A 24,491-nucleotide genomic window follows, 5' to 3' on the forward strand; every position below is an offset into this window, starting at 1 on the left:
TTTTTAGCCATGAGGAGAGAGTAGCCAGGTCAACGGGCGTTGGACTGATGCGAACCGCCTGTTTAATGGAGGAGTAAGCTGATAGGAGCCTCTGAACGACGCACATGACGAGATCTTTTTCGGGAATGATTTCGTTCACGGTGTCGAGGGCTGTGATGATGGTAGAGACCTCGTCTAAATACTCCGCCATAGTTTTCGTGCCTTTGGTAATTGTGTGGAGACGATCACACAATTGAAAAATATGAGAGTGGGAAATTGATGCATAGCGTGTTGCAAGGGTCGTCCACAGGGCTGAAGCAGTTGTGTAGGATCGGACATGTTTCTGAACTGTGGGAGAGATGACCGCAATCAAACATGATCGGATCTGGCCATCCACGGCTTTCCAGGCGGCATGGGCCGGATTGGTTTTTTCTGATTTGTCCGTGGCGGTGATGACTGCCGGCGGCGGTTCTGTGCTTCCATCAACGTATTTGAGAAGGTAATTGGCCTCAAGGGCTGTAAGAACGGTGATTTTCCATGTAGGGTAATTTATGTCTGATAATTTTTCGGGAATCAGGGCATGAAGATGCCTGAGAAGAAGTTTAACGCCAGAAGGAAGTGAATCGAGAGGATCCACCTCGGTTGTCATGGCTGCCGCCGCCCAAGAGAAGAGAGGGAACGATCGGCGCCCTAAAGAGAGAGAAAAAACCTAGAGAAAAGAAGATCTAGGTTTTCTGGCTCTTGATACCATGAAGGAATATTGATTGTATTGAAGTGTTAACCTAATAAGGGAATACATGGGAGATATATATAGGAGATATAGGAAGGAGTACTAATCCTAATAGGACTAGGATTAAGGAGTACTAATCCTTCTAGGACTAGGATTAGTACACAGTAAATACTAATATTATTTAATACTATCTGTTATTAAATGTGGTATTGTTTGATTGAGTAGAACGTATATACTTAATGTTGAAAACACACCAACACACAAAAAAAAGAAACGAAAAGGAAAAGAAGGAAAAATACAACACACATTCATATAAAAAATTGTGAGTGTTTTATTTCGAGGTTCCATCTAGATTTTGTGGTATTCAACTTTTTCTTGTGTTTTTTAATCTATTCATAGAATTTGATATAATTCATGACAAGTTTTCTTATATTTCACTTTATTTATTAATTTGATTGAAATGATTATTTTTTTGTTAGTTATTATATCCCTATTTTATGAATGTGGGTTGCATTAATTGATGATTTTTTAATTTATTTTTATTTGTTATTTGTGATCTTTAAAAAATAAACGAACCATAACATTATTCTTGTCTTGATTTAACTAATAATGATAAAGTACATATGATTAGAGTAAAAATAAATAAATAAATAAATTATTATTGTTTTATTTTAACAAACAAAAAATGAGATTTATTTTTAACAATGTGTTATTGTTTGTTTGAGTAGAACGTATATACTTAATGTTGATATTAATTATAAGAGTAAACAAAATATTGAAATACAAAATAAAAAGATATGAATATGATCCAAAATTTTATCCTAGAATTTGAGTATTTTATTTTATTTTATTTTATTTTTCTTCAGAAAGACTAAGTATTTTCTTTAACTTTACACAAACATGAAGGCACATAAAAAATATTTATTTTTGATTAAGAATATGATTACATATTATTTTTTGAGACATTAAAAATAAACTCAAGGATGCAGTGATGCATCTTGTCCAATAATTTAATTAACTTTTATTTATTTATAGTAAAAATATATAGTTAATATATAAGTGCGATGGAAAGAAGATAATTATGTCTCTAATTATGAAGACCAAGAATACGGTTACGTATCTAGGTCGAGACCAAATAAAAGTTCATTGGTAAAAATGCAAACAATTCATGGTCTGAAAATAATATATCCAAAAATATTTTAAAATTAGTATAAGTCAATAAAAGCGACAGTGCTAGAACCACGGGACTCGAGGAATGCCTAATACTTTCCCCTCGGTCAACAGAATTCCTTACTGAATTTCTGGTGTGACTTGGAACATCATAACTCAATTTCAAGTGGCAACTCTACAAAAATTAAAATAATCCCTTAATAATAACGTCACTTAAATTGGAAAAACTTTACGCCGTCACGCGAAAAAGGGGTGTGACACTAAATGAGAAAAAGAGTAATGCTTTTTTAGAAATTTTTTATAGCAGGTAATGAAATTATGCAGGAAAACTTTTGTTGATAGTCACGTGAACTACTTATGTTTTTATAGTGTCCTTAAGTTTTTTGACGATATCTAACAAAAGGATGAAAATTATTAACTTTTAAATATTTGAAGGATGTTTTATGGTAAGAATGATATTTTAAGATATTTTAAGAGTGTAATTTAATTTTGGGACATAACTTAAGGATATTTTTGGCCAAAAATTCTCAATCTATTTTCAAAACCTCTTTTAGCCGTTTATTAATTTTGTCCTATTAATATAAAAAATCTGATAAAAGAAAACAATCAGTATGGTGTTGTAAAATAGTTGGAATGCCACGTGGGCCCAACAATTGGAAGGTGGCATCACTATTGATTGTGTATACATGCCATATGACACCTTCCCATTATTGATGTTAATGTATGACTATAAATAGCCACTGTATGAAACATATACATACACCTTTGAAAGAATATTACTTCCTAAATTTTTCTTCTTTTGGTATATTAATTTTAGTAAGTTCTTTTATAACACGTTATCAGCATGAGTCTCTGCCAGTTCAAGTAAAGATTTTAAAAGCCTCGGAGGTATAAATTTCCTTTTCTTAATAATGTCTAATCTCTCTAAACTTGAATTTCTTGCTAGACATATCGGGAAAAAGCTATCTATCATGGGTACTCGATGCATAAATTCATCTTGATGCGATGGGTCTAGCAGACACCATCCAAGAAAATAATGAAGCATCGAATCAAAACCGTGCCAAAGCGATGATATTTCTCCGTCATCACCTTGATGAAGGTTTGAAAATGGAATATCTCACTGTTAAGGATCCTCTGGTATTGTGGAACAATTTTAAAGAAAGATATGACCACCTGAAGTTGGTCGTCCTTCCACAGGCACGTTATGACTGGATCCACTTGAGACTTCAAGATTTTAAATCTATCAGTGAGTATAACTCTTCCATGTTTAAAATTATCTCACAATTAAAATTATGTGGAGAAAATATCACTGACCATGATATGTTGGAGAAAACATTTTTCACTTTTTCTGCCTCAAGTATGCTTCTGCAGCAGCAATACTGAGAAATGGAATTTAAAAAATATTCCGAATTAATTTCACATCTCCTTGTTGCTGAACAACATAATGACTTACTGATGAAAAACCATGAAAGTCGACCTACTGGTTCTATGCCATTTCCTGAAGTAAATACGATAAATTTTCACCAATCTAGGTGTGAAAAAGGTCGTGGCCCCAGTCGTGGCCGTGGTCGTGGTCGAGGAAGAAATTTCAATCATGGTGATCATCTTGCACTAAATAATAACCTTCAACACCAGCAGTGTGAAAAGAAGAATGAAAAACATGATGTAGTGCAGAAGAAAAATTCAGACAACAAATGTTATCGATGTGGAGGAAAAGGACATTGGTCACGTACCTGTCGTACGCCAAGGCACCTGGTTGAGCTATAACAAGCTTCCCTGAAGAATGTGAAAAATAACGCTGAAGCCAACTTTATCTCGGAAGATACTGTTGAACCCATGCATCTAGATGTAGCGGATTTCTTTGAAAATCCCAAAGGAAAGATAGATCACCTGATAGGTGATGGATCTGTGATAATGTAAATATGTTTCATTTTCATCATTTGTATGAACTAGTATGAATATGTTTTCCTAGATAACTAAAAGGTTGAGTGATGTTTTTGTTTAGTAATAATATTATAATGTTTATTTCGTTTATATCTTTTATCTTGAAGAGTTTATGGATACCTCAATGATCAATCATGAAGATATTTGTGTAATTGAAGAAAATCAAATGTTACTACAATTTCTGGTAATTCAAACTTAATAGAAGGCTCCGGAAGAGCTACTATATTTCTGCCTAAGGGGACAAAACTCATCGTAGAAGATGCTTTGTTCTCTTCTAAATCTCCAAGAAACCTGTTAAGTTTTAAAGATATTCGCCGAAATGGATATCATGTTGAGACAATAAATGAAATGAATGTTGAATACCTTGGTATTACCAAGATTGTCTCAGACCAGAAATATGTATTGGAGAAATTATCAACTTTATCTTCTGGCCTATATTATGCAAAAATAAGTACGATTGAAGCACATTCTATCGTAAACCAGAAGTTTACTGACTTAAAGACTTTTGTGCTTTGGCATGACCGAATAGGTCATCTTGGATCAATAATGATGAGACGAATCATTGAAAACTCAAATGGACATCCATTAAAGAACCTGAAGATTCTTACAAATGATGAGTTTTCATGTGCTGCTTGTTGTCAAGGCAAATTGATTACTAGGCCATCACCAATGAAGGTTAACATTGAATCCCCTCAATTTTTAGAACGAATATATGGAGATATTTGTGGACCTATTCACCCATCTAGTGGGTCGTTTAGATATTTTATGGTCCTAATAGACGCATCTTCAAGATGGTCTCATGTGTGCCTCTTATCATCTCGCAACCTGGCGTTTACAAAATTATTGGCACAAATAATACGATTAAGAGCACAATTTCCAGATTATCCCATTAAGACAATTCGTCTCGATAATGCTGGCGAATTCACATCCCAAGCTTTTGATGCTTATTGCGTATCACTAGGGATAAAAGTTGAACATCTTGTAGCTCATGTTCATACTCAAAATGGCCTTGCTGAGTCATTTATTAAGCGCTTACAGTTGATAGCAAGACCTCTACTTATGAAAAGTGAGTTGCCTACTACTGTTTGGGGTCATGCTATCTTACATGCAGCATCACTTGTTCGTCTCAAACCGACTCATTATAATAAATACTCCCCATCACAATTAGTGTTTGGCCATGAACCAAATATTGCTCATCTTCGAATTTTTGGATGTGCTGTATATGTGCATGTAGCACCACCTCAGCGCACCAAGATGGGCCCTCAAAGAAGGTTAGGCATATATGTTGGGTTTGATTCACCCTCAATAATTCGCTACCTTGAGCCATTGACGGGAGATTTATTCACTGCAAGATTTGCAGATTGTCGATTTGATGAAACAAATTTTCTGCAATTAGGGGGAGAGAAAAAGAAACTTAAAAGTGAAATTGCATGGAAATTTTCAATCATTATCTCATTTTGATCCACGCTCCCCTGTGTGTGAACAAGAGGTCCAAAAGATCATCCATTTGCAAAACATAGCAAATCAAATGCCAGACGCATTTACTGATTCAAAAAGGATAACAAAATCACATATTCCTGTAGTAAATGTGCCTATCCGAATCGACGTCCCAAAAGGACCATCTACAAGTGTCATAGCTTATGAACCACAAATACGTCTGAAGCGTGGTAGACCATTGGGTTCAAAAGATAAAAATCCTAGAAAATGAAGTATAAAAAATGACACTACAAAAGAATGTCACGAAGAAATTCAAGATCTGATTAATCCTGAAATTCCTGAAGAGATCAGTGAACCCGAGGCTCAAGTAAATGAAGAACTCTCAATGAGTTCTACAGGTGATGAGATAAGTTTAGATCGATCAAAAATCATAGTGGATAATGTTTTTGTATATGATGTTGCACTTAACATTATGAAAGGAAATGAGGATCTTGAACCTCTATCGGTCGAAGAATGTCGACAAAGATGTGATTGGCCAAAATGGCAAGAAGCAATTCAATTAGAATTAAATTCACTTGCTAAGCGTGAGGTTTTTGGACCAGTAGTCCAAACGCCTAGTGATGTTAAATCAATTGGCTATAAATGGGTCTTTGTACGAAAAAGAAATGAGACTGTAAGATACAAGGCACGCCTTGTTGCACAAAGATTCTCTCAATGACCTGGTGTCGACTATGAAGAAACATATTCACCTGTTATGGATGCAATAACTTTTCGATATCTCATCGGCTTAGCTGTACATGAAAATCTTGAAATTCATCTAATTGATGTGGTTACAGCTTACCTTTACGGTTCTCTAGATAATGAAATTTATATGAAAGTTCCGGAAGGACTTAAAATGCCTGAAGCATATGAATCTCGGGAAATGTATTCAATGAGATTACAAAAGTCATTATATGGCTTAAACAATCAGGGCGCATGTGGTATAATCGCCTTAGTGAGTACTTGATAAAACAAGGTTATATAAACGATGCCATTTGTCCTTGTATATTTATTAAGAAAACAACATTGGGATTTGTTATTCTTGCTGTTTATGTTGATGACATTAATCTCATTGGAACTCCAGAAGAGGTTCAAAAGGCAATTGAATATCTAAAGAAAGAATTTGAGATGAAAGACCTTGGAAAGACAAAAATTTGTCTTGGACTACAAATAGAATATTTAGTAGACGGGGTCTTCATCCATCAATTTTCCTATACTGAGAAAATCTTGAAACGATTTTACATGAACAAAGCACATCCATTAAGTACTCCAATGGTTGTCCGATCACTTGAAGTGAGTAAGGATCCATTCCGACCTCAAGAAGAAAATGAGGAACCTCTTGGTCCAGAAGTACCTTATCTCAGTGCAATTGGGGCACTTATGTATCTTGCTAATGCTACGAGACCCGACATAACATTTTCTGTTAATTTATTAGCAAGATATAGTTCTTCCCCTACATGAAGACATTAGAATGGAGTTAAACATATATTGCGATATCTAAGGGGAACTAGTGATATGGGTCTATTTTATTCTAACAAAGATAGTGCAGATCTTGTTGGTCATGCAGATGCAGGTTATTTATCTGACCTACATAAAGCTCGATCACAAACAGGCTATCTGTTCACATACGGAGGTACTGCTATATCATGGCAATCTACGAAGCAGTCTATTGTCGCTACTTCTTCAAATCATGCTGAGATAATAACCATTCATGAAGCAAGTAGAGAATGTGTATGGTTAAGATCAGTAATACATTTTATCAAAGAAAGATGTGGTTTGAAGTGTGACGTCAAGATACCCACAATACTCTTTGAAGACAATGCTGCATGCATAGCTCAATTAAGAGGAGGCTTTATAAAAGGAGATAGAACGAAACACATTTCACCAAAATTGTTCTTCACACATGATCTCCAGAAGAATGGTGATATTGATGTGCGACAAATTCGTTCAAGTGATAATCCAGCAGATATATTTACCAAATCTTTACTAGCTCAACTCTTGAGAAGATGGTTCACAAAATTGGAATGCGAAAACTTAACCATCTGAATCTTGGTTTTTATCAGGGGGAGTAAAATACGCACTGTACTCTTTTTTCCTTAGTCTAGGTTTTGTCCCATTGGGTTTTCCTAGAAAGGTTTTTAATGAGGCAGCAAAAAAAATGTGTATTATGTATATCTATGTACTTTCTTTTACATAGATATCCAAGGGGGAGTGTTGTAAAATAGTTGGAATGCCACGTGGGCCCAACAATTGGAAGGTGGCATCACTATTGATTGTGTATACATGCCATATGACACCTTCCCATTATTGATATTAATGTATGGCTATAAATAGTCATTGTATGAAACATATACATACACCTTTGAAAGAATATTACTTCCTAAATTTTCCTTCTTTTGATATATTAATTTTAGTAAGTTCTTTTATAACATATGGGTATTAATGCCCATTTTTCTATTAGACACTCAAACCTTAAAAAATAAGTACCTATCAAACATTTTTATAAGACCTGGTCAAAAGAGAAAGCGCGTGTAATGCACATGCAACTGATGTGGCAAAATAGCAAATCAAATGAAGACACGTGGTATTTAAATTTAAAATAATTCTATAAATGAATTTTGAAAATAAAAGAATCTAAATAAAAAAAATAAGAATTTCAACTTTTTAAAAAATAAAATAAAAATCATGTTATCACCCTCACACCCACCTGCACCCTCACCACCTCAAATCTTTCCTTTTCTTCTCTCACTAAAAATCGCCTCTTTTCCACCATTGTTATTTTCCAAATGGAGATTTTAATATATACTAAGTATGAATTTATCTTCTTCTTTTTGTCTTTACTTCTCTTTATGTTTTCTTTTTTGTTCGTATTTCACAATTGATAGTATATTTTTTCTTATAAAAAAGAATATGTTCAGTGTCTTTTTGTTTTGATTTAAATTTAATTTCTGTTCTTGTTTCGTAATGAAGAAAGAATGGATGTGAACCTGAGGCTGTGTGTGTGGCCTCTATATTTTCCGCTGGCCTCCATATTTTCCGGTAAAATAAAAATGGTGATCTCCATTTTTTCCGGCAAGAAAATTTTGATTATATTTTTTCATTTTTTATAACAAAGGACTCACATTTCTTATTAAATTTAAGCACAAATTCAGAAGAAGTAAATCTATAAAAAAAATGTAAGATGGTAGATTTTATTGTTATGAATAATTGATGGCAGCGATTTGCAATTTTGAGAGAGAAAGGAGAAAGAAGAAAGAAAAAGAAGAAAGAAGAATTGTTCTTTTTATTTTTTAAAAAAATACCAAGAGAATTTTTTTTTAAAAAGGCACTGATTAAATGATTCACGCGCCTAAAAACGTGTAGAATACACTTTTTGTGCCACGTATGCACAAAGTGTTTAAATGGTTCAAATTTAGAAGAGTCAAAGTATTCAATAGGTACAAACCTCAGTTGAGGTGTTTAAGTGAATTATGCGGACAACTTTCAGGATCTATCGATGACTTAAGCCTTGAAAGAATATTACTTCCTAAATTTTCCTTCTTTTGGTATATTAATTTTAGTAAGTTCTTTTGTAACATATGGGTATTAATGTTTTTGTTTTAAAAATTGATTTATTCACAAAACCAAACTGATATCTAAGTTAATTTTAATAAAACCACAAGTGTTTATATAAAGTTTTTAATTGTATCAAATAATTAAGTAGAATTTTAATTCTATAAAAAGTAAATTAAAAAAGACAGTTGCATACCAAATAATTAGGTAGGTTTCTAATTTTATAAAAGATAAATAAAAAAGAATTGAATCATCTTTGATCTAGAGTAGTAAAAAAGACTACAAGTCAACTTGTACTTGACATTCAAAGTCCCAACTCTAAAATATATTATTCTATTTCTAGTGAATCTAACTTAGTTTTAACATCTTAAATATTGTTATAATCTTAAGTGCAAACTGGAAGATATTAGATATGTTTAATCTAGTATGATTTGAATTTTTCTTTTGAATATTGAATATTTAGTCTGCTTTTGCTTTTGATATATTTTCTTTGACTAGTTATTTTTTGTTGAAGTTCTGGAGAAAATTATATCATGTATTATCGTAATTTTTTAGAAAAATATTTAAATTTTTTTAAAAATATGATCTATACTCATATTTTTAAAAATTATTAAAAATATATATAAATTTGTATAAAATAAACATGTTTCTTGATGAAATCAAACTCAAATTATAAGCTCCAACCTGCTTACAAAGGAGCATCCAATCATTATATTACCTTTAACAAGTTCTACTGAACAATAACTTTAATTTGGATACTCGAGAGTCAAGATAAGAAACATATCATAAACTGAAACACTATATATAAGCTTAAGGTGTATCTTCACGCTAAGATCGTCAAGTTCGTCAAGTTGAAATTAATAAATGATAGGGTGTTTTTATACACGGAAAGGACTTAAAATTCTTTAAATTATGTGATTTGGTACAAAAATTCTCTTCTTTTACTTTTCAAGCCTAAAATACCTTTGACATTAACTTTTGGCCTCTATTTTGCCTTCGTCTTTAACAATAAATACATTAATGATGTGTCATTGTCCTATTGGCTATTCTAAAACTAATTAAACTTATTCTAGAAAAATCATATACTCACCCAATAGCCCCACCCACAAATTAATTTTTAGGATAATGACACGTCGTTAACGTATTTAGGTTGTTAAAGATAGGGCAAAAATGTCCAAATGTTGATGTCAAGGGAATTTAAGACCCAAAAGGTAGAAAATGGTGTTTTTTGTGCCAAATTTGCATAATTAAAGGATATTTTTGGCAATTTTCCATTCTATAAAATATTTAGATAAATAAATAATCTTTTAAATATTTCAAAAAATAGAATTTGGTTAAATAAGCAGATTTCTTTTAATTTCAGAAATTTAGATTTTTTTTCCCTTAAAAGTATTTGTCAAAAAATGACAAATTGTAAGGCTAAATACTTTCTAAATTTCCCCCTAAAGTTACTTCTACTTTTTATGGACGAGTAGGTATCTCAATAGACTTAATTCTTGAATCTCATCTTGATTAATTTTTTTTCCTTATATTATCTAAAGATTCTGATTTTGCTTGACTTTATTTTACACTATTGTAAAATATAATAAAATACAACTCTATTTTTGGTCGTCTTTCATGCTCAATTTATTATCATTGTAAAACAATATACAAAAGTAAGTATTATATCATTTTCTAACTTGAACTTATAAATCTTGTATAAGATTTTTAATTTTTTTCTTATCAAAATCAATGGAATCAACATATACAAAAGAAAAAACCAAAATAATAAAATATTTTTTAAAGAACTAATTTTTGAAAAATTCAATAATTAAAAAATAAATATAATATAAAATTTATAAAATAATCTTCCGAAATCATCATTGACACCCCTTGCAACCACACATCAACATTAGAAAAGGGGAAATTTTGTATATAGTCACTCAAAAATAGCTTAATAATGTTTGATAGCTATAATTTGCTAATTACTATACATAGTTACATGTTAGAGGGAGGAGAGAGGTGAGCGAGATCAGGAGACAGAGTGGAGAGGCTAGCGAGAAAGGGCAAACAACAGAGAGAGACGAATTGTATATGTATATTTATCCAATTGTATATGTATATCTATCAAAATAATTGTATATATGTAATTGATATACATATGTGTTTGTATATCTGATGAGGGAGATTGAAGAGGGAGGAGAGAGGCGAGTGATCTAGGGAGAGGGAGGATAGGAGCAAGTGAGACAGTGCAGAGAAGGGAGATAGGTGAACTATATATATATATATATATGTCAGATTAACTACATACTGCATATATGTAACTGGTATACATATATATTTGTATATCTGGTGAGCTAGATTGAGAAATAGAAAGAAAAGAGAGGCAAGCAAGATTGGAAGAGAGAAGAGAGAGATGAGCGAGAGAGGGAAGAGAATGGAAAGAGGCTAATTGTATTTATATATACACGTATAATTTGCATTTGTAAACAAAAGAGAAGAGAGGCAAAAAAATATAGCTATAATTAAGTTGCGATCCATAACTAATTCAAAGTATATCTAAGTTAGCTAATGAACTATGCGCATAATTTTCCCTAAAAGAAAACACATTGTATTTGTATGACTCCCAAGCCCAAACCAAACCCGTTCAAGTAGGAACTTTCCGGGTCGCCCCGAAATCACGTCAAAAACCCTAAAACCCTAGTATCCATAATCCTTCGCATTTCTGTTCTTCGATTGTACCAAAATACCGTAAAACCAGAAATGCAATTCAGTAATCGGCTTGTACATTCACTCAGAAGCACTAACCGGAAACATCATGAGTATGGGTTTTTCATGCAATTCAAAGCATCAATTTCAAGCCTGAAAGTGGCATGGCGGAAGGACCCAAAGCTAGACCAAGCCATTGAAAACGACAAGAAGTGGAAGCAGTGTGCAAGAGTTGTCAAAGAAGTGCTAAACGAGCCGGGTCAGGTAATCCCTCTTCACTATTTAGAGAAACGACGTGAAAGATTGGGGTTGCAAGTAAAAATCAAAACTTTTCTTGATTGGAACCCCGGTTTGTTTGATTTATATCTGGATCGGGTCAGACCCAAATCAGAACCGGTCTCATTTGTTCGACCCAGTGAAAGACTAAGACTATTCTTGGAAGAGGAGAGTAGGATTTTTGTTAAAAATGAATCTTTATTGGTTTCTAAATTATGTAAACTTTTGATGATGTCTAAGGATAAGGTTGTAAGTGCTGATAAATTAGTACAGGTGAAGAGGGAATTCGGGTTCCCGAATGATCTTTTAGTAAATTTAGTGCCAAAATATCCGGAATATTTTAACTTAATTGGTGAACCTGGTGAGGGCAAATCATTCTTGCAGTTGGTTAAATGGAACCCAGAATTTGCGAAGTCGGTGATTGAGCTAAGAGCTGAGGAGGAATCGAGGTTAACAGGAATCAGAACTAGGCCAGCATTTAACTGGAAGCTTCCTCCAGGTTTTTTCATTAGGAAGGAAGTGAGAGAGTGGATTCGAGATTGGATGGAGCTACCTTATGTATCACCATATGATGATGTATCGCATTTGGAACAGTCTTCACGAGAGATGGAGAAGAGGAATGTGGGGGTTTTCCACGAGTTGCTATCACTTTCTCTTTATAAGAGGGTTCCCATTCCCATTTTAGGCAAGTTTAGTGATGAGTATAGGTTCTCAAACGCATTCTCAAATGTATTTACTCGGCATTCGGGGATATTCTATACTTCGTTGAAGTGTGGGATTAAAACTGCAATGCTTAGGGAAGCATACAAGGATGGTGAGCTGATAGATCGAGACCCACTTCTTGAGATTAAAGACAAATTTCTTGAGTTACTTGCTGAGGGCCACAAACAGAAAGATGAGCTCTTGAGATTGCAGGGAGAGATGGTTCAGAAGGACATGGAAATGATGGCAGTCAGCAATAATGATCTAGACTACCACAAATGTGAAGAGGAAGATGCTGTGCTTTGATTGCTAACGTCATCTTGAAAGGCAGGCTGGGTGTATGTATAATTGCTAGTGATGTCAGAAAAGGAGGCCTAGTATGTAGTTTCGCAAGCCAAAGCCCAATATAATTTCCTGGGTTTCTGTGAGGGGATTTTGATTTTGAAGATGCTACAACTCAAAGAAGACTCTTTTTTATAAAAGAAGCCAAAAGATGCCTTGCATATGATTCAGTTGTTTATATCAAGTCATTCTTTTCTCCGCAAAATTATACTTGCCTCAGGATCTGGGTTTTACCACACTCTTGTGCAAACTCTTGTTATAATGGTGACTGCCGACTCACAAATCAGAGAGTTCTGGGAAATGTGCCACTGCTCATTTTCAGTTATATTATCAGAATGAATATGATCTACTAGATACTGTGTTGCTAAGCAACTGCATCTTTTCAGATTTTCGGGACAATTTGTCGAGAAGCACAGCATCACAAATTTGTATCAACAATCTCAGTTTGAAAATTTATCGCTTTTTACGGGAATCTATGTTCGACCTGACAATCTCCTCTTTTTCTTCAAGCTGACAACTATTCACATGGTTTGAGACCAACTGTTACTGGAGTCTTTACATTTTTATAACCTTCTTTGGCATGCATCTCTTTCTTTCTCTCCACTCCCATACCCTCACATCTCTCATTTTTAAGCTCGTTTGTTTCCCATCCATTATCTTTAGAGCTGCCGAGTTGCTATGGATATTATGTATGGGATGAAATGATGAGAACTTTACCATCTCTCTCCTTTGCCCCATGACGGAGGATAATACTGACATATCTTCAACTTACTCTCTTTTTCCTTTTTCTTGTTGATCAGTTATCTTCCATTTACTACTAAGCCAATAATCATTTTTGGACTTTCTGATTTTATCAAGTTCCGCTCCTGCCTCCTGGTCTGCCCATATTCAAAAAATGAAAAATCTATCCAACCAAAATATAGCAGACGGAGCTGGATATTTGTCCTAAAAGCCTTTTAGCAATTGTTACTTTCATGTGGTTCATCGTGCATGGTTCAGTGAATAGTTGCAACTTGCAAACTGTTGAGAGCACCTATGAAACCTAACATAGCTTCTGAACTGAGATTCTATGTCTCCACATCAAAACAGAATGCTTCAATGCCAATCGGGGTCACCCACAGGACAAATTCCATCCAGTGTGTAGCCAGAGATTTGATTTGCTCTTAATGCAACAAGTTGGAAGTTTCAATATTATTCAGAAAAAAAACATATTGAATGCATTTTCCTCTTGCAGGCATCTTCAATTCAATGTGGATGGTTCCATTGGAAGGGAGAAGTGAGCATTGATGATGAAGAATTCACAGTAAATTAGAGTGGTGCCAAATGGAGTATGGTGTGCTGTTGCGAATTTACCAATATAGCATGGTTTTGTGGACGAGGCAACCCTCGTATAGACTCAGTGCATAATGAGAGATGGTGATGCCAGGATCGTGGGACTAGAGATATCATATGAGGCAATGAAATCATTGATCATATACCAAATTAGCACAATTTTGACAATATGCACTATTTGGATCTCCTGGGATCGTCATAGCTGCCAGAAGCTATCACATGTATTTGCTTCTAGTTTCTTGAAAGTCCAATATTTTACGATCTCGAGGTTTCCTGAAGAGTTCCAATTTGTAATTTGATTTCATAAATATATCGTTGAGGGCTGTACTTAGTGGACCTGCAGTGGACCTGCATTTATCTGTTGGCATTGGAAGTATTATGTTTATAGCAAACTCTTTTATCCCGCTACATCATCTTTTTGCGACAACTGTTGCCAAGCTTATGTATTAAGGTTGTCTCACATCTGTACCTCAATAATGCTGACCTATGTACTCATGTCACAGTTTGTGTCTGTGCAGGAAACAGAGTCATTTTTGTTTATTCAACCCTTTCTTATCACCAAGTCTTACAGTCTACTAGTGATATTGGTGGGAGTCTTCCACACAATAAGTGTGAGTTTGATTCTTGCTATCTTCCTTCCCCTTCCATTGATTTCCCATAGTAATAGAAATTCTTATTGTATTTGAGCAGTCTTAGAAATAAAACCCTGACCCTTCTCATTGTGAATGATATATCTTATAGTTTGCTTTGTCTTTATGTTTATCAACAGGTAATAGTTTTGTATAATTCTGTATACTATATGCTTTTACTTATTCGGAGAGATCTTTGATTTTGGAACAAGATCTGATCCTATGATCTAGCTTTAACATTGCATACATTTAAATAGTTTAGAATAATAAGCTGATCAGAAACATCTGATATGGTGAAATCTCTCTTATGACATTACTCATTCTTCCCCTTCCTCAACAGGTCCTAGATAAGGAGTACTGGAAATACAACAAAAGGATGGATTTTTGATATTTCTGTTTATTTGTTTATGTTTTTACTAAGTTAGGAAGGTTTCAGTTGAATCAATTTTTGTGTTTCTCAAGTAAACATTACCTGAGAAAAAATTATCCTTCACACAAAAAGAATGAGGCTTCCTCAACCATTGACCTAATACGCTCTACTGCAGGTACGTACCTATTCACTCCTATCTGTTTTTCAATTTCTTTTGGCTGATGAAACCTGAAAATCAATACCTAACTTGATGACATGAAAAACTTGTGAATGCTGGTTTAGTCTATATAAGTGAAACTGAAAGATAGATTGTTGGCAGGAGTAAGTACTTCACTTTCTAACTGTTAGTAAGTAACATAGCAAAGACCTTGAAAGCTGTTTTTTTCTTGTGTCAGTAGAAGAACGTTCTGTCAATCACGGAGATGGACATGCATAACATTTTGAAGATAGTATTGATTGTGGCATTATTCCTAGTGGTGCACCCAAGTGGATCAAGAAGCCAATGGGTGACTAACCAACCTAGTCCTCTCTGTCCTTCTCAATTTGCACTTGTGAATCATGCATGTTCGTTGCTTCCATTTAATCCGGTGTCTCCACCATCCCCTTTTCTGCTAGTTTCCCCACCACCTCCTCCCGGCTCTTCAGAAAGAAGACACAGACGCAGGCATGATCATCACCACGAGTACAAGGAAAGTTCTGCAGAAGAGAACTGCTGCAGGTGGATGAAACAAGTCGACAACGAATGTGTCTGTGATCTCCTGGTTCGTTTGCCTCTGTTCCTGTCTAGGCCTGTCCACCAGTACACAATCTTGGTTGATCCAGGTTGCAATATTACGTTCGAGTGCGGTTCAAGGGGGGCGGATAGTCATATGCTACCCCCTCACCCATGATGCACCATCTCAACATACCTTGACTTGTGGTGTTTTAAGTTTATTAACTACATCGTCTTCAAATGAAAAAAAAAGTATAAGAAAGTAGAGTAACCTAGTATTTTCATTTAACGCTTGATAAAAAAAATTATGTAATGTGTTAGTTGAAGTAAAAGAAATAAAACTTATGTGGTCGTCTACATTGAATTTTGTGGTAATCTTTGTAACTTCCTACTCCCTCTGTCTCTGTCTCAACTTGAGTGTTTTAGGTTTACTAGATACAACGTTTAAGAAATTAATGAAGATTTTCAAATTGTAATTTAAATATACTTTTATAGTCCTTTAGATCATGCGATTTTAATTTTAAACTTGTTAGATATGATATTGAAAATGGAAAATTTACCAAATGTAACACACTCAGCTCAAATTGAGAATTCCCTTTATTGCTAGTTTTACCAATTCTTTTTGCAAGAAGATAGATCTAGAATAATAAAAAAGGATTTATATACTTATCTTTTTTTCGATTTTCTCCTGTTGGTAAATAATTATTAAAAAAAATGAGAGACAAGTACATTAATCTTTTTTCCTTTTATTGTTTATTAGTTTTATTTAATTAGTACAGCTAGAATTTTGAGATTGCCAAATCTTTTGGGAGCAAATATATGAAAATATTATAGTTCTACTCCTAATCATGGTTAGCTAATTAAACCTAACTCTTTAATTCTGAGTTGAGACACGTGTCTTTCATTAAGATAAGAACTTGAAAAATAAATACAAACGAAAAAATAAAAAAAGTCTTGTTCGTACATACATACACAACAAAAAGAAATATATATACATAAATTATATTTATTTTGAATTCATTATTTTCATCTATCCTGTAACGTATCCACGATAAATAGAATTTGAAAAGACACCACTATCTTTGGCCTTACATCTGGTGGGCAAATACTTAATGTTAAAAAAAATAGCTTGTGCTAAGTCAATCAAATAATATACTCTATTCTTTATACCAATAATCAATATATACTATAGTCCATATAAGCACTACTACTAGTAGTACCAAAATAAATAAATAAATATATATAGCCACTACTAAATTTGATGGGACTTTTCCTCTTTATAAAGAAATGTTTAAAAAATTAAGAAGATGATTGTTAAAATCTCAAATTATATGGGGGTGGGTGTAACTTGTTAAATTCACTATCCACAAATAGCATACATGTGGAATAAAGTAGTGTTTGACTAGCAAAGTATCATAGTATACCAAAATAATAATAATAATATGAAATTACATGCTGATTATGACTGATTTGATTGATTTATCTAAGTTTATTCCCACCTTACTAAAATTGCTTATACTATTCTTAAGGAAGTATAACTACAATAGAAAACAAAAAGAAGAACCTCATGCTTTCCTTACAATTTGTGTTGTATACAAAAATAGAGATACTATAATACTTTTTTACTTGATTTAAATTAAAAACTAAATGCTCCATATAAAAGAAAACATTTACATATTTATTGTGAGATTTTTTTTTGTATGAAATAGACGTTTGAATAATCAATAAAATTGCTTTTAAATGGACGTAAGAATAATTTTTCTGCTGTTGAAAAGAAACTAAAAATTTCTATTTCTTAAAAAAGGCAGAAGCAAAAACTTATCAAAACCAAAATATTCCTTCTATATTTACATATATATCATAAAGTTCATTTTAAAAAAATTTAATTCATGAATCATCGGCCTAAACCAGTAAAAATTTAAATAGTCAATAGACTAAGTTATAAAAAATGTTCAATTAGTAACCATAGGGTTCATTTTCCCAATACTATTGCATAGTGATAATGGAACCTGCACTTCCATTGTGTAGCAAAATATCTGCAACTATTATTATGTTATATATGATGTCTAGTCACAAAAAATAAAAACAAAAATTGATTTTTTTTTTTGTGATTTCTTGATTTTAGCAATCCCATCCAACTAATAAAAATGCAACGGATCTTATCCTTCTGATATACACAAATTGTAAATGAAAGCTACTTCATATCATATGTGGGGGCAGTGTGTACAAAATACTCTTTCGTTTTAATTTATGTCATATTATTTAGCTAAATATAACGTTTAATAAAAAATCAAACATGAAACTTTAATTTTAGGTTGATTTTAATATTTGTATGATTATAATTTTTTGTATTAAGAGTAACCAATTACCCCCTCCATTTTTTGTGATATGTATGTTATTATTATTATTAGAGAAAAGTATCTAAAATATTTTAAAATTTGGTATTTTTTTGATTCCGAACTATTAATAACCTTAACTACATTCCTCTGTTTGATTAACTAAACTTACATACAATTCTGATCTATCTCATGACATAACAAATAATGTCAAACTATTATAGGAGCATGAAACAACTCTTAGTAAAAAAAATGAGATAAGTGTTTGAAAACAGTGGGGGAGCCACCTTATAATTAGGGGGTCCGTGCGAACCCCCTTCGATGAAAAATTATATTATTTACACATGGTTAAAATAACTTTTTAGATATATAGTATATGTGGCTACTTCGTGTATCTATTTTTTTTAGATTTTAAATTTTCTTATTGAAAATCTAGCTCCGCGCTGGTTGAAAACACTCCTAGACTTGGTGAAAATTTAGGATTGTATATCACTCATGTTGCAAGATAAAAAATATGTTTAAGTTCAGCTGGTCAAATAAAATAGTATTTTTTAAAAACTAATAATAATTTAAAAATAATTCGCACTAAATTTAAAAGCGTTTTTCAAGACTTCTCTTATTAATTATTACTAATAAGTTAAAGCTATATGATACTGACTTATAAGAATAATATAACTACAAGATTTAAAATCATACTTTTAATATATTATAAACACCTTCATTTTAAGTTTATACTATTCAAAAAATTCTTTTGAACTCTCATCCAAACATTGCAATTAAACTAAGACAAGTAATTAAAATAGGAGTAGTAATTAATTAGTTCTTAATCATAAAAGAAATACTACTTGCAAACATTCCACAACCATTCATAAAATATTTATTTTATTATCTGTGCCAATTATTATCAGAGCAAAAAGGTTACAGTCTTATGTAGTTACAATAGTGATCAGTGAAAAATAATATAAAACTATATGATTTGCTAAATAGCTAGCTGGTAGTGGACATATATAAATGTTATCTCCCAAAACTGGTCATCATGCTCAACTATTGTACAAAAAAAGTCTTTAGATTAATGCAACCACACAACTTCTTTTTTTCTAAATGAGTTAATCGTCAAAAATATATCAAAATCATTTTTTCCTCGCGAGTTTCGTACTTCAACTTTCTTTATTGTTTCATGTACCTACCTAAACTATTACTATCACTGTACTAAAAATACACCTCAATATTGACCTGACACATGTATGCCAACTCAACATCGAGGTGTGTTTTAATACAAATGAATGATAGTTTAAGTAGGTACATCGAACAATGAATAGTTAAAATATAAAACTCGTGAAAATGTGATTAGATGTGTTTTTGACGATCAACTTTGCTTTTTAATAGTGAGATGCTGCTGCCATAATGGCTGTCCCATCAGTTTTATAAACCATTGAATTCCTATAATTTTCGTATAAAAATTTATGCACTATCTTTCTGCTCTGTCCCATCACCATATTCTTCCATATTTCCTCTGCCTCTTTTTCCTCTGCTATTCTCTGTTTTTTGAATACTTCACTTGCATCTAATCGATGGATTTTCCATCCTTTAACGCTAATTAATCGCTTAATTTTCTCTAATTGTTTACTTGCCAGTATACAATTATTGATCTTTATTTCAGTAATCGCTTCCTCTAGCATCCTCTCAAGAGTTTGCCTGTCCACGGAATTTGACAATTCAGCACGAAAGTAACTGTCAAATTCCGGGACACCAATGGCTTTACGAATACCTTTGGTGTAATCCATATTTTTTGGATTGAAAATTTGTCTTACCTCATCCACCATTCCTTGATCCACCATTTTATCTACTCGTTCGTATAAGAACGAATTTAGCACGTTCATCGATGCATCGACCCATAGGAAACAAAAATCGTACCTTGTACTAAAATTATATGAGTTACTGTTGTGGACAAATGCCTCGATGAATGAATTTGACCCTCCAACAATAATAGGAAGTTTACCGCGGTTGGTTATAGAGTTAACGGTAAATGAAGCCATGTTGCAAAAGTTTTTAGTGGTGAACTCTTTGTAAGGATCAATTACCCCTAGGCAATGATGTGGTACACCGCAACGTTCTTCTTCTGTTATTTTGTTAGTCGCGATATCAAGACCTTTGTACACTTGTATTTTATCTGAATTAATTATTTCTCCGTCGAATTGAGTGGCTAAGTCGATAGAGAGTTTTGATTTTCCGGCACCGGTGACCCCCATGACCACCACAACCTTGTCCTTTTGAAGAAAATTTTGCAATTGTAGCAAATTTTGCCATCTTACTTGTTTGCACATTTGTGCAGAGTTCATCATGCCAATCATAATAAATAAAATATTGGGAATAACTTTTTTCTCAATCTCAAATAAATCGGGATCGACTATATATGATTTTGTATGGGTATGACAAAAATAGGGTACGGAGGGAAGTACCTTATATGAATTAAAATGCGGCAAATTGACAATGTGTTGAATTGAAGAAAGAAATGGTTCTTCTTTGAGTCTTTGGGTGGTAATGGTTTGTCAGCTTTATATAATGCTCCAAAAGCTATAAAGAATATCATTAAATGATATAGCAATCATTGATTCAGAAAAAAGTGTCATATTGTAGGTCCCAATGGTTGAAAGTGGGTGTTAAAAAAGTACTTTCTCGCTTCCAATTTATATGATATAATTTGACTTGTATATATATTTTTTTAAAAAATAAAATATATTATTAAAATTTAGGAAGACATACATATGTTTCACTAGTTTAGGAGATAATTATTTCGATATACTTTTATTTATAATATTATGAATCTTATCAGATTTCGATATGTACAAATACATATCTTAGACACATAAGATCAAAATTAGATATAATTTGTTATAAATACACTATATCCAAGTGGATTCAAATGTACCTAGAATACATAACAAATCTTATTCGTCTTCCTTTCATCTCATTCACCACTACGTGAATCACACATGTGCTTACAGATACATGCATCTAGTATGCATCCAATTTGTGATTCTCTCTCACACACATGCACGCATGAACGAAATACATAACAAATCTTGCTTGCTTCTCTCTCTATTCAAGTGTATCGTATACTAAAAATACATGTATTTCCTCAATACATGCCGAAAAGTTCTTAATTAATAGTTTATCTATAGTATTTTGAAAGTATGGATAATAATCGTATACATGATAGTAGTGTATGTCTAATTATATAATTTCTCTTAAAATTTCTGATCTAAAATAAGTTATAAATCATATATTTTTTGTGCCTTTAAATGTTATTTTATTAAAAATAAAATATACATTTTAGAATTAAATTTATTACTTTAGAAATGCATTTTAAAAAAAATCATATAAACAGCTGAAATGTTTAATTAAAATAACAAGTCTTTTGGCTCGAAAGAAAGAATTATTTTTTGAAGTCAGATGAGCATATATTTTTCCAATAAATAAATGAATGAAAATACCTAACTTTTTTTTTCAAAAACTATCTTCTTCTTTTTATAAAAGTTGAACCAAAACCAAATTTAAGTTCCACTCCCTAGTGTTTTTTTTTCTTTCTATATTATGGTTTTTTTTCCTACTTTGAGCTTATTTTTTAAAAAATATTTTTTGTTGGACACAATGGACGGTGATAAAGTAGGTACCTTTATTTTTATGCTAAACAAATAAGAATTACGTAATCATATGTAAGCTAATTTAGCCATGAGTCTTGTGAAAGGTCATATAATATAGTATGATAATACATTAATTTGTCAACTTGGAATAAGCAATCGTGGAGTTAGTGAGAAGTATTGAAGATAAAAAGGATTTTTATATATTTTAACAAGTGATCTTTTATACTATCCTCACAACTTGAAAGATTGACTGATTACTACAATGTCAAATAGATAGGTATGAAACAAGTGGAATTTTTTATAACTATTACTTTTGTTTTCTAATTTGGCGTTTAATATCTATTTGAAGGTTCAATCAATTTTTATTTTTTTCATAACTATTACTTTTGTTTTCTAATTTGGCGTTTAATATCTATTTGAAGGTTCAATCAATTTTTATTTTTTATTTTTTGTAAAAAAAATGTCCTATTGCGGGGCAATATAAACTCTATCTACTAAAGATGATTATCTTCTCAGATCTTAAACCCGTGACTCTACTTAGGAATGAAAGAATAAGTATCATTCCCTCAGTGATCTATTATTACTTACCAACTCATCAAAAAGTGATTATTGATGATAAGTATAGTTAATATATAAGTCACAATAGTGTGTATAGGGTTCGATGGATTATTTTAACATAGTTATATCATATTTTTTTTTGATTACTTATATGATTAAAACTATTTTTCTTTTAAAACGTTCCGATTATCTTGTTTCTTTGTTCAATATCGACATAGTTCAATTATTTTTGGTAATCGAACTATTTGAAGGTGTGTAAGATAATAACAAGTTATAAAACACACATAAAGTATAAATCAAGAGTATATAAAATATAAATTAAGAGTATATTATATATAGTCAAGTGAGATTTTAAATTTATTATATGGTGGAGGTTGCAACAAGAAGTAGATAGTGTGCATTTCCAAAAACCATTATTGTTCTATTTTATAATGATTACTAAGTTGCTAATTAATTTTTTTTTAATTTTCAAAAACATAAAACCTGAAAAAAATAATATGTAGCATCATTAAAAATTGTAATGTATTTAAAATTATAATTTATAGTATTTTTTTATATTTACAAACTTGAAATTACAATTTCTTATATTTTTTATATAATTTTTGAATGTATAAATTTACAATTAAAATATTATACTGATATAATTTAATTTAATTAAAAAATAGATAATTTTAGCTTTTGAGAAATAAAATATGATAATTAATTTAGAAGGGAGGGAGTAATATAATACTTTTTCCACGTCCACTCTTTCAAGATTCTTTCTTAAAAAAAAGTATAAATTCTTGCACGACCTGAATTTTACTTTTGACTGTTTTATTTTATATATCAAACTTCAAAAATAGAACCTACTTAATTCAACAATAAAGTCTATGTTATGCCCAATAAAAAAATATGGAGAAAATAAGGAATATTACTATTTTATATTGATATGTATATTAAAGTCTGATTAATAATTTGAATTCACGCATTATAATATTTATTTTTAAAAGTATGCATTTTCAATATGATTTTTTAAAATTATTTTTAAAGAATTAAATTCGATATCTTTAATTAAAATTGAATGGATCAAAATCTGAATTAATCATTCTACAATAACTTATATCGATAGAATATTAATTGTTCAAGGTGTGTTGTATGGTTTTATATGGTGAGAAACTGACAATACAATCAAATGGAAATGGGAATATGATTTATTTTATTTTTTATTTTTATTTTTATTGTTTTTGTCCTTGATTGCTCTAATTTTATTGGGACAGTTCACAACTCAACTTTTGGGGCAAAAAAGTTATTTAACTCAAAGATAACATAAAAAAAAACTTGTGGAATATTATTTTTTAATGATAAGACCAAACAGTACGCATGGTTTTGATATGCATGTGCTATCTATTTTAAATCATCAAATGGGAGAAAAATATTTTATCTTATAACTACTACTAGTAGTAAAACTAGTAGTTTTATTATTTTTTTATTAATTAATATGAGAAAACTTCCACTTAGCTTTTGGTTTAATGAGAAGTCAAATTACTAATTTAGGTACTGTCCTTTTTTAGAATAAAAAATAAACATAGATAATTAGTGTTAATGGAAGTCGAATCATACATGTTGCTATCCCCCCTTTTTTTTTTGGTTGTGTGTTACTATTATTTTTTCAACCTTAAAAGTTGACCATATATATATAGGTTTATCCATGAGATAGAATTTTTGTAAAAGACGGATATGTCCTAGTGACATTAGTTTTTTTGTTAAATAAAGTAAATAGGGGTGAGGGACGAGGGATAAGATTACAAGATGGAGAATTGAATATTGAAATCATGTACCGAATCGAAATAGAGATAAAATACCTATTTGAGGTCAAAGTTGAGATTCTAAGGATGATAGTGATCCTTGATCAAATGGGGGATTGATTGAGACGGGAAGCTCGGACTTTCGAGAATCTGTGCACCATCACGAGAGAGTATTTTTTGGCTCAACTTCATACCCTTTTTTTTGGATCTCAAGTCGAGGTGAGTCAATTTGAGTCCTTTTCTCAATTAAAAGGAAAGGTACCCTGC

General features: G+C 31.8%; 3 protein-coding genes across 3 annotated transcripts; 2 read left to right on the plus strand and 1 right to left on the minus strand.

Moving 5' to 3' along the window:
- The first annotated feature begins 11,432 nt into the window (after positions 1–11,432).
- LOC101252024 (protein WHAT'S THIS FACTOR 1 homolog, chloroplastic) lies at positions 11,433–14,599 on the plus strand. The gene is made up of 2 exons (XM_004247102.5): positions 11,433–13,995; positions 14,094–14,599. The coding sequence occupies exon 1, from the start codon at positions 11,594–11,596 to the stop codon at positions 12,821–12,823; it is 1,230 nt and encodes a 409-aa protein (XP_004247150.1). The 5' UTR covers positions 11,433–11,593; the 3' UTR covers positions 12,824–13,995; positions 14,094–14,599.
- Positions 14,600–15,612: 1,013 nt separating this feature from the next.
- Positions 15,613–16,080, plus strand: LOC101258484 (uncharacterized). The gene has a single exon (XM_019215573.3). The coding sequence runs from the start codon at positions 15,613–15,615 to the stop codon at positions 16,078–16,080; it is 468 nt and encodes a 155-aa protein (XP_019071118.1).
- A 3,487-nt stretch (positions 16,081–19,567) lies between these two features.
- IPT4 (adenylate isopentenyltransferase) lies at positions 19,568–20,744 on the minus strand. The gene has a single exon (NM_001257986.2). The coding sequence runs from the start codon at positions 20,587–20,589 to the stop codon at positions 19,618–19,620; it is 972 nt and encodes a 323-aa protein (NP_001244915.1). The 5' UTR covers positions 20,590–20,744; the 3' UTR covers positions 19,568–19,617.
- Between the last annotated feature and the right edge of the window lie 3,747 nt (positions 20,745–24,491).

The sequence above is a fragment of the Solanum lycopersicum genome, chromosome 9 (genome assembly GCF_036512215.1).
Source record: "Solanum lycopersicum chromosome 9, SLM_r2.1".
In the NCBI taxonomy this organism is placed as follows: Eukaryota; Viridiplantae; Streptophyta; class Magnoliopsida; order Solanales; family Solanaceae; genus Solanum; species Solanum lycopersicum.